Source organism: Orbicella faveolata, unplaced genomic scaffold (genome assembly GCF_042242905.1).
Source record: "Orbicella faveolata isolate gen_17 unplaced genomic scaffold, um_ofav_v1 contig_25, whole genome shotgun sequence".
NCBI lineage: Eukaryota > Metazoa > Cnidaria > Anthozoa > Scleractinia > Merulinidae > Orbicella > Orbicella faveolata.
In genome coordinates, this window is record NW_028301553.1 from 16,543,160 (window position 1) to 16,554,956 (window position 11,797).

General features: G+C 40.8%; 1 protein-coding gene and 1 long non-coding RNA gene across 2 annotated transcripts; both read right to left on the reverse strand.

Moving 5' to 3' along the window:
- Positions 1 to 440: 440 nt before the first annotated feature.
- LOC110052224 (uncharacterized) lies at positions 441 to 5,682 on the reverse strand. Its single transcript, XM_020758334.2, has 2 exons — positions 5,184 to 5,682; positions 441 to 2,299 (listed from the first exon to the last, which is right to left on the reverse strand). The coding sequence occupies exons 1-2, from the start codon at positions 5,350 to 5,352 to the stop codon at positions 1,245 to 1,247; spliced, it is 1,224 nt and encodes a 407-aa protein (XP_020613993.2). The 5' UTR covers positions 5,353 to 5,682; the 3' UTR covers positions 441 to 1,244.
- A 730-nt stretch (positions 5,683 to 6,412) lies between these two features.
- On the reverse strand, positions 6,413 to 8,595 carry LOC149109164 (uncharacterized). The gene is made up of 2 exons (XR_016208584.1): positions 7,667 to 8,595; positions 6,413 to 6,656 (listed from the first exon to the last, which is right to left on the reverse strand). It is a non-coding gene; the product is annotated as an uncharacterized LOC149109164 (long non-coding RNA).
- Between the last annotated feature and the right edge of the window lie 3,202 nt (positions 8,596 to 11,797).

Sequence of the window (11,797 nt, forward strand, 5' to 3'; positions counted from 1 at the left end):
GCGGATCTAGGGGGAATTCGGGGGGTGGGGGCTCGGTCGCACCCCCTAAATTAAAAAAAAAAAAGAGAGACATGATAACACACTGACTTGGCCTCAGAGAGCCGGAAATTCCATTTCGGAGGACCTCATTCTTAAAATTGTCCGATTTTCCTTACAGGGGACCGTATCTCAAACTCCCTTCTCTAAAATCCAGTATCCACCCGGCCCAGCCTTCCACTAATCCAGTCACACGAGAGGAATCGCGCAATAGTTATTCGCCAAAACGTGTGTGTTCAGGAATTTCCACTCAGTAAAAACTGTGGGGAAATAATTTATTAATTAAGTAACGCAACTTGCCCACGGAAATCATCGTGCAAGTTTGTAACGTGACACAGAGAAACGTGACGTAGACACAGGAACAGTGTGTAAGGAGAAACAGCGTAGTATGTGTGTAAGGGACATTTATTTTTGCCAGTATCATGCTGGTGGTTTTATTCAGTTGATATTTTTCCATTACAAATCACAAAAAAAAACAACAACAACAACAAAAACAATATATGCATATATATACTGAGCATCCAGTCCCCTGCGGACTCTCTGTTAGCCCAGTTTGGGGTACAAATTCGATTTACAAGGCTAAACAGGAAAGTGTCATTTTAACAGTGCATTGTAGAACAATTCACAGGCTATTTGTAGCCAATAGTAGCTGAACGTGCAAGCTGAGGTCGAGGATAAGTCCATAATAGTCAAGTGAGGCAAGCTATAGCCCGGGGGGACTCCAATATAAAAAGGATGGGTGTGATCGTCGTTTGACAAAGCGGTTTAGGCACCTCCTAGGGTGTTCAGCCTCAAAATGTCCACAGCGAGAGCCTTTGCGGTACCTTTTAGGGTATTGAGCCAAAAAAAAAAAAAAAAAAGATATTACAGGAGATATTTTAAAAACAACTTTGGAAATTATTCGATGTAACCGTCTTTATGACAATATTAAAAATCCTGAAAGTGTCAGCTAATTTATTGTTTTAGAATTGGTACTTCTTACTGTTAGGGGTGAAATCAAATCAGGCCACGCCCACAAAACAGGATCTTAGCGCCCCTTAGGGGTTATTTTCAAAATGTCCCATTAGCATCCCTGTCCTTTTTATATGGGAGCCCCCGCCTCCGCCCCGGGTTAAGGACAAGTTGAATCAGTTCACAGCTAAATACGCCTAGGCAATATAATGCAGTCAACGGAGGGCAAGGGAAGTGAAGTCTATCCTCATTGTCAATTAACCATCGTGTTTTTCTTCTGCATTTTCAGGAGATGAGGCTTCTTTGATGGCTGTCAATTTGTCCACCATTTTATCAATCTCTGCGTCACTGTCTTCGTCCAGGTTTCCTTCGAACTTAACACCTTCGGGAAGACTAAAGGATGTCCGACTATCCCTATGCAATGCAAACTCGTCTTGGGTTGAAACGTCGAGGAATGTTTTCGTGGAATGGCGCTTACCCAGTCTTTCCCTCGTCTTGTAGCCTCGGTAGTAACTTTGTATCTTGACGGCTGCCTCAGTTTTGGCGCGCCGCATTTCGCGCACCCGATAACCTCTGTAATGGGCTTGGATGGTCGTCGCTGCCGCGCTCTTTTGTTTAAACTGTTTGCGAGTGTAATAACCACGGTAGCTTGACTGGATTTTAGTCGCAGCCTCGTCTTTATCTGTTTCTGTAGAATCATTTGCTTTCTGTTCCTCATAGCCTTGTTCATTTGCTACGCTGCCATCTTTGAGAGATGAGTCTTCGATCCCTCGATCAGCTGGAGAGTTACTTTTCAGCTCACCGCGAATTGTATTCCTGGTTTGATGTCCTCTAAATGCAGATTGTATTTTAATGGCGGCTGCTTCTTCCTCCTCATTTGTCGCAACATCCTTGCTATCCTCGTCCAGCGGTTTGGTCCAAACGTCGTTATCTTGCAAGCCTTTTCTAACAGCATAGCCTCGATAACCAGCCTGGATTGTTGTCGCAGCTTCGTTTCGCGCTCTTAATTTCTTACGAGTGTAGTAACCACGGTAACCAGCTTGTATGCTAGTGGCAGCCGCGTGTTCTTTCCCGCCGTACTCTTTCCCGCCAAAACTGCCAGCAGTGTTCAGCGGCAGTTTACCCTTTCCGAGATTTTTATTGTTCCCAGTCTTTTCAGAGGTTTGTGCTTCTTGCCTTGCTTTGTGCCCACGGAACGTTGCTTGAATTTTAGTGGCCGCTTTATCAAGTTCTTCTCGTTTGCCTCCCAAAGGCTCGTACCTGTAATATCCATCGATCTGCGACCCCAGCAGGCAATCATCATACCCTCTCTCTGTGCAAAGAAAGGAAACGTTCGTGAAGGACTAACCAATATCCCCGGTGTGTGGGACAGGCGGGGGGAGGGGGCTTTGGAAGTAACAAACCCGAAAAATAACACCCTGTTCAAGGGAAAAACAAAAACTAAGAACGATATGAACGGTTTAACTACATTTTATTTTATTTCCGAAACATTGGAAGTTACAAAAGCATTGAATTTTTCTCGTTTAGCTGAGCATTTACACACTGGAATTTTAACTGATACAATGTAGGTACCCGGTGTAAGGATCACAGCGGGAACACAATGCCAACAGGGGCAAAGATAATACCCTATTTAAGGATCGGGAACCTCAAAAACCCTACCCTATCCCGCAGCACATATCTATATAGCCAGGAGCCATAATCCCCGATTAGCACACGTATGGGAGTATATCCCCCCGGGAAACCAATATGCAATAATATTTTTCATTTGAAACTCACTGGTACCATGGTTTTAAGGGTTTTCTTTCGTCTTTTTCCTACTGATACCGTCATCGCGCTAAAATGTGATTACAAAATAGAAAAGATGCAACCTTTGGAGCAATGAGTTTTTTAGTATGAGATCGCCGAGTTCTGCTGACCGATGAAAAGGTTAATGCGGGCGCGGATTTATACTGGTTTCCAAGCACCGTTTTAAGAAATCTTCCAGATTTATCAAAATGATTCAGAAACCCAGGAAATGAAATGAGACTTTAGGGAGTTACAAATTCAAAACATTTTCTGTGGGAAAGCCTCTATAGAAGCTTACACTTTCGGCACTCGTCGTTTCGGAAATCAGTCACTATTGATCGCTATTGAGTTATTCTAGGTTTAAAATCGGATGAGCAAGGTTTTAGGTAGTGAACAGGCAAATAAAATTACGTGGAATTTCTTGGAATAAAGCTTTTTAGGTCCACTTATTCAATCTATATCGTAAATCCTTAATTTTTGTGACCATTGTGACTAACTATTGCAAAAACTTACAATAATACCGTATCGTTTGCTAAAACTTACCGGCAAATTAAAATATTACAATATTACACAGTATGTTTCTAAGAGAAAATAACTTAGAGCAACATCTTAACCGATTTCCAGTAATTTTGACAATAAAGCCTAGCTTTATAGATCCAAGAGAACTCACTGACTGTGAGTTACAGTGTACACAGAAACCTGAAATTGTATTTAAAGCTCTGTGGCTAACACCGGACTAAGCGGTGAAAATTGTTTTCCATTTGTTACACATAGCAGATTTTATATTCCTTATATTCCTTCAGTCTGACTATTACAAAAAAGCTAATTATATGGCAGATGGTCGAATAAGATATAATAATTCTTGGCAGATGCCACATTGGAGGTAAACAGATACAATAGAATCACTTCGTTAGGAGAAAGCGAAACATCTGCATTTATTACGGAGTGAGCCGCGCGGAAAAAGCAAATTTCCCATTTACATCAGAATGATTTTTCTAATGATTGTTCTTTTTTTCTGTGTGTGTTTTGTTTATTTTACCTTTTGAAAACACGAAGGAAGCCCACGGAGAATCAAAATAGTGCATTCATCGAGTTAAATAAAAAATTCTAATATAAAAGAAAAAGAAATTAAAAAAAAAATCCAAATGTCCTGATAAAGCTAATGTATTAAATATATTGCTCTCTTAAAGCGAAGAGACCTTGTCAATGTGTCAGTCCTTCAGAAAACTTATACATAAATCGGAATATAAATAAATATCATATTATTTAAATTTAGGTCAGTTTCTTTCGATATCGTTGGAAAGGTAATGTTTTTTTTCTGCATTGCACCAAACTTTGAAAAATATTCCTTTATTTCAACTGCGCTCGTTTTCTGATGCTCAACTAATGACAAATACATTTTGTGAATAACGAAAAGCCATTTTAAAACTGCAGGTGTAGATTGAAATATTAAAATATCTGATGGTCAGAAATTGTTCGCGCTTCAGGGTGCATGTGATAAGGCCCTTTATAGAATGCGAAAGGCAGAACATGTCGCCGAGTTTTCTGTTTCATTTTCAAGGTCTTGGTTATTCGCTTTAAAATATAATAAGCTTTATTCCAGTGTCGCGGAGTTATGGTCGAATAATCGAGTAAACTCTCAGTAATAATTCATAGTTTCATTTCTCGCAGATTGGCAACGTACACTCAAAGAAAATAAAAATACCCGCAGCTGGATTTTCTCTTTCCGTGAAAATTCGCCTCAGCAACAAAGAAGACAGTGATTGACGATTTTTGTTTTGTTTTGTTTTTTTTGGGGGGGGGAACTTTTTAATTTATCAGGGAACAGACAGCGTTCATCGTATTTTAAACCGTAGAAAGGGTCGTTTTGTCGACAAGGTCACCGTATGTATAATTTATAATCCCAATACTTAATTACAGAGTTCACGCCGTTTAATCTTTAGCTATCTTTAGCACGCCGCAGGTTCCTTGCCAAAATGTTGTTAATGTTTGTCCATGCGGCTTCCTTCGCGACCCTTCTCTTTACAAACTCATTTCAAACTCTCTTTGACATTAAACAGACCTAAAGCCATATTTAGCAACGATGGGTCACAGAAGGATATATAAATTTGGGCTTCCCAAAAACTTGTGTTCAGACGTAGACGGTAGTGTAAAAGGAAACGGGCAAGTTGAAACAATATTGACTTGTTAAAGAGCCCATATCGGCATGTTTGAGTAACTGTGTTGGTGTTTTAAGAAGATCTTGCAGTGTTAAGCGTTTCGAAGGTGTCCTTTCTACCTTTAACCAAGCATAAATATTATTGTCGACGATGCGACTTTAAATTCATGTAGATCTTTGTCCGATCCTGTATAAAAAGAGAGCTTATTGGTAGCAAACATTCAACACTCTAGAGAATATTTAACTCACTAACCTTGACGCTCTTTTAACTTCGCGTCGAAATACTCCGCGGCAAATTTGTAAATGTCGGCTGGATTCGAACGCAAAATTTCCACAGTTAGGCCCTCAAGCAAGTTTCTAAATCCACTGGGAACTGTCAACCTTTTGCGGAAGGTCTCTTGAGGTGCTTCCTCTGTGTCCATCCTTCGAGGATCCGACTAATCATGTATCCACTGGCTTTTTGATGATGATCTTGGCTTCAATCTCGCAAATTATCACCTACATTCACGGTCGCTCTGGTAACAGAGGCATTTATATTCAATTTCATTATTTACAGTGATGTTGCTATTGAAAGCGCTCAGCGTGAAGCCGCAACTCGATGACGTTATTGGAAACATTCCACTTTGACTAATTGCTTTTCCAATTTATGAGAGCGGTTCACTGTCTGTCGAATTAAAAGAAGACCTTTAATGCGGAAATGACCATGTCAAGTGACTGAAATTTTGCCGTTCAAAAATGAATAATGTATAGCTTCTGCAATTTGCTTTTATGTTTGCCCTGTCATTTCCCGGGTGTGATTTATCAGCAAATATGTATCAATTTTTTTATTAAGAACTGTCACGCCAGCTTACTTCTTGATGCGTGACGACATTGCACGCCAAAGAGACAATTTAATTGTCTCTTGTTGAAACAGAGCTTCAACAAGAATGTGAGGAACAAAGAAGAAATATTTGGAGCTCACTTTCTATTTCATCGTCTGCTTATTCTATTTTATTATTATGTTGTTTTAAAATTCTTATTTTGTTAAAAGGTTGAAATATTCTCAACTCGGGCAGTGTCAATCTCTTGCACGCACGTGCACTGAAAGACTCGGCACGCGGTTCAAGAAGTTCCATGGCGCAAGGGCTTCTGGGATAATCACGCCGAGGCCAGTGGTACAATAATGGCTTCTGGTATTGCTTTGGTTTCCGGGTTCCCATTTGTGCAACCGATATTAATGCGGCACATGGTTAGTAAACATTTAGCTGGTTTTCACACTACGACTGGAGAAACAGTCTAGCTTAGAATCGCTATCTATTTATGCGCTGACCCAAAGATCGCAAACATGCCAACGCGCCGAGCTAGTTCCCAGTCTTCTCTAACTGTGTAGTTCCGTCGGCCGACAATAAGGTAAAACCCTAATTGATCTTTAGGATCAACGGCAATAGGTTCCTGTATAAGCTTGAGATAGGACATACCATCAATCTTCCTTAAAACGCCAACTTCTTTTTCTAGCTTATCAACGCAATGTATTTGCTCGAACAAGTGTAAACTGACTTTGTCGATGCCATCAGTAACCCATTTCGGTCATTTCGTCAATGTCTGAGTCCTTCTCAGATAACTTATCATATTCATTGTTCGCGGCCCATGACTGTTTTTCTCCTGAGGCAAACAGCACATAGAATGTGGAGCCAAGAAGATAAACCGCTCCGGTTACGAAGAAGACGATCCTCCATTCTAAGGCAGTCTGTTGAAAGAAACAAGCTGAAGACAACTTCTCGAGTGTAACTTACAAAGCTTGTTGTCCGATTTAGTAATGATGGTGATGGGATGACTGTTGGAAATTTTAAATTTGACTGGCTAAACTTTAAACAATGGTATCATTAAAGACTCCCTCGGCGGGACTCCCATATAAAAGAACGGGGGTACTCATCGTAAATTTTGAAAAGAACCCCTATTTAAATACCCTGAAAGGTACGATGAAAGTTCCCACTGTGGACCATTTGAGGCTGAAAACCCTAAGAGGAACCATTACCGCTTTTTTAACCCTTAAAAGGTACGACGAGTAACCAAGTCCTTTTTATCTGGGAGACTCCCCTATAGTTCCTTGTCACCCATCAAAACTGAGCAACGTACGCTGTCTTAACAACATATTTACTCCTCTTTACAATGGCCAGTTTTGATATCTTATAGAAACTCATGATCACCCATTCCTCGTAGTTCACCAACCGTAGGTTCCAGCATATTCGTTTGTTTAGCTACCCGGTTTGGGGGGGGGGGGGGGGGGTTAGCCGTGCGAAGCAATTGACCTGTTGTAATGGTACATACATGTATATATGACTGGGTTTATGAAAACGGTGTTAAAGAAAGCGGCGCGTTGTTTGGCAATAAGTGAGCTATACATTTTTATTTTATTTTTTCTTAAACTGACCAAAAATCACACCAGGTAAATGTAAAAAGAAGCTAAGTAGAGGAGGAAGATAAGAGAGAGCGAGAGAGAGAGGGAGGAGAGGGGAAAGACGACTGACATTCCTTTGGATTTTGATATCACCGACTTAAGAGACACCGTTTTCATAAATCCACGCAAATATACTAACTACATATGGGTCGTACTGGCGGATACGGATCCTACTGGTCAACCTCGCACCCAGGAAGATCGCTGGGAACGACCCTGTACACTGGTGATCTGATCCTGATCGGGAGCCGTATCATGAAGGTCATGCTGTGGCTACATGGCGCCCATTTCACAGTACTTACATGACGCTGAACAATAACTCCTGTCAGGGTAGGCGTCAAAATTCTCGCTGTCGTTGCTGCTATGTCTGTTATTCCAAGCAGGACACTGGCGAAAGGAGGAGCTATATCAAGATGATTGACAGCGAAGCCGCTGACTGTTAATCCTTGAAGTCCTATTCCCAGAGTGAGAAGTACCACAACAAGGTCAGAGCTAGATGAATAGCTTAATGCTATGAGGAGGACAGCCGGAACAACAGAACCTAAAATAAAACAGAAACGAACAAAACATTGAATTAATTCAGCGTGGGATCTGGTCTTTGGATTCCGGATCAAGCGGTCCTGGTACGGTTCGAGCCCAGCTCGGGATCACGTGCACACTGTTTAATCTTTGGCAAGACATTTTCTCTTACTTTGTCCTTCGCTCTCCACATCAGAGACTGAACTGAATGAGTACCGCCGATTTCTGTGGGACTTCAGGCATTCCATGTATAATCTGCCTCGACCGGGTCTAACATCCTTAAGATATCTGAGTAGCAATCTACCAGTCGATTTGTTCTGTGGAAATCAGAGTTACAAACCACCCTGGTATTCCGCCTCGTCTATCGTCTTGAGTTCTTTCTTTTTTCCGGCTGTACATATGGCGTAGCAGAAATATATGCATCGGCAGAGACACAAGGAAGTTTCAGACAGAAATTTTGTTGAAGTTTTTGCGATTCTCGCAAGGTATGTTGGTGATAAGGACAATAAGCTAACACCACATTTTTGGAATGATTCGGTTGTCTCTGTCCACTCGATTACCAGAAGCTTGGCTTATTTCATTCAAGGCATCCCCGTCAATGCTGTACAGAGAGCCTCAGGGAATGTCTTAAAGCTTTGTTTTACCAGTTGTATGGAAGATCTTTCTGACTGTTCCTGTTGTAAGATAATGATTGCGAAGATAGTCCGCTACTATTCCAGAAAGCAATGTTACAAAGAACGTCACCACACAAGGTACAGAGGATGCAATAGATGGCTGTAAAGAAAAATCAATCATCTTTTGCTGTTGAATATAATACCACGATCAACATGAGAATTCTTACGAACTAATGAGAATTCTTCTTAATGGTTGTCACATATTCCTTCTATTGTTAGCTCTGAGAATTTGGTGTTATATCAGGGAGCAGGGATGGCGTAGTGGTAAGAGTGCTCACCTCCCACCACTATGGCCCGGGTTTGACTTCGGCCCGGTGCCATATGTGGGTTGACTTGTTGCTGGTTCTCGCCTTGCTCCGAGGATTTTTCACCGGCTTCTCCAGTTTTCCTCCCTCTCCAAAAACAACACTCCAAATTCCAATTCGATTAAGATAGAGGGTCCACATGAAAACCTGCTAATGTTGATGTGGCTTCCTCTCTAAATATTGTCATTTTTTAGGATAATATACAATTTTAATTTCATTTCTAAGAAGTGTCCCTACTTAGTCAGTTTAAGCTAAATTATTTGACACAAGGTTCTACTTTTTTACTAATTTACTCCATCTTACCATTTCGAGACCAAAATCTAATAGTTGAGTAAAAAATAAAGGAAGCTCTGAAATCGTGGTGTATGTTCCATACGCTTGCGAAAAATGCGCCACAACGATTGTACCCACTGGAAGAGAAGTCAAGATTGATTTCCATGGAATTGGAACATCCTGTAACGAGGTGAGTTATCAATGAATATATGCCTTGAATTAATGAGAAGATGGATGGATAGACGGACTGATAGATAAATGAATGAATTTCTGTCTGTCCCCACGGTCTGTCGGATCTGTCTGTTGGTCTTACAGTCTGTTAGTCTAGTGATTTCTCAGCCTATTGGCTGGTTGGCTGTCTATCTATATGGTCTGTTGGTCTTTCGGTCTTTCGGATAGACCTTTTTGTCTGTCGGCTCATCTGTCTGTTTGTCTGTCTGTCTCTTGCTTGTCGTTCTGTTGAACTGTTGGTCTGTCGATCTGTCGATCTGTCGGTCGGTCTGTCTGTCTAACAGTCTGTCGGTCTGTCGGTCCGTAGGCCTGTCGGCTTGTCACTCAGCTACTCGATCCTTTTGTAATCATTTGAGATAATCTTCTGATACAATCCAAGTTTCCTTCCATACCTTACTCTGTAAATCCCCTACTAAGCTAAGTTCTATGTACTCTACTTCTTCCTTCGAGTGTTTTCGGGGTCTTAGTTTTTGGGGTCTGAGTTTTCGTGGTCTGAGTTTCGGGGTCTGAGGTCCGACGTCTGAGTTTTCGGGGTCTGAGTTTTCGGGGTCTGAGTTTTCGGGATCTGAGTTTTCGTGACACCGCTCTGTATAATCATCAAGAAATATATTAAATATAGAAAGATAATTTATAACAAAGGACTATACTGCAATAGCTTCATTTAAGCTTATTACATTTTGTAAGATGTTACTGAATCAAATAACTTCAAATCTTTCGAAGACCTGCAATGTATAGTTAATAAATAACAACAGTGAGAGGTGTTCCAGATCATCAAGATAAAAAGAAAAAACAGAAAGATATGTCTGGGTTAAGGCTCAATTCTTTCTGGTCACTTTCACACTGAGCAGTAAAAATATGGTCATGCAAAGTCAATTGAACCGAACTGAGTCTACACTTTAAATACTTCACTTACTCAGTGTGAAAGAGTGACAAAAGTGGACCATTTCTCCAGCAAAATCATTATTTGCATTTTACTTCCACATTCGACTAAAACCAGCTTGCAGCATAATGTATATCTATCCTTTTCGTACATTTGATGAAGCCAGGTATTCACATCATCTTACACACTTCACGTGGACTGCGCTACTGTTACTATCGAAAGCTTAGGTACTGAAAATTATCTGTGATCAACTCTCAGTAAACATGGCTGCCAATGTTTGGAACACGTGACTTAGTTTGGCCCCGTGACTAAAGTGTACGTAAGCTCACGCGAGCTACTCGCGCTCACGCGAGTATGATTACTCCGACAGGCGTTTACAAAAAACAAGAAAGAAAACAAATCGCCAAACTAATACCCTCCGAAAGTTGAATACAGTAATCTATTATCTGGTGATTTGAAATAAATCTACATTCAGGAGATTCGGGAACACTTAGCAAGAGAACTCGAATTTTTGTGGCACTGGCTAGGCTGAATTTCCGATGTCTCGTCTCTTTGAAGCATGGAAACCAGTTAGCGGCGCAAGGGTTACTAGGAGAATCAAAATGGCGGAGACCAGTGTGTCTGGTATAGCTTGGTATCGATATGTCAATTTCTAGTATTTCGTTGTGAAAATGTCGTTCTGGGCATTTGTAATGTGCCAGGTGGAAACTAATGAAAGCTTGGAAGGTATATTTCCTGGTGTTCTGATCAACCGTGGTAAAAAGCTTCTAAAAAGATTCGTTTCACTGTATAAATTGCCAGGGTCAACAAAGTTTTCTGGTGCCAGACAAGTAGCTGGTGAAATTATATTTGAAAGGGAGTGTACTTACGAAGGAACTTAGCATGCGGTACTCATTATGGTGTTGGAATGTTTTGTCTGACGGAGGCTGGAGAGCAGCAAATCGATTGGGTCCCTCACAGGCGGCCCAGACGTTGAATACGATTAATACGTGACATTATGCTGTTGGCGATTGCATTACAATTTTAGCTGTTTATAAGACAATTTATGAGAATGCTTTGAAAATTACTCTAAATGCTACGTGTAGAAAATAATTTGAATAAAATGGTTTAACTTATGTTTGCATTGCGTTATTTTGATGTCTCTGGGTTCCTGGAGGTGGTTTAGAGCCATTTAGGCTCTAAACCACTCTCGATCGGCAGGTATATTTTGCAACACAAGTCCCATGAACATTCTTTTTCTTTGGCCACGTAGCTTTATAGGAAATAACACACAAACTAGTGCAGTGACAAACATGACAATAAAACGCATGTTAGAAAAATGAATTTTGTTTTCCAACATGCGTTTTATTGTCATGTTTGTCACCGCAGTTTGTGTGTTATTTCTTATAAACACAAGTCCCTTATATGGGACTTACAAAACTTTCAATGTAGGGTGGTTCCAGGTCTAGCCTTTCTTTCTGAAGCGTTACCTGATATGAATCAAGTTCTTGCTCCAGATCGAGGGACAATTTCGTTTTCTTTTAGCAGTTTTCGCACTGACAAAAACAAAAG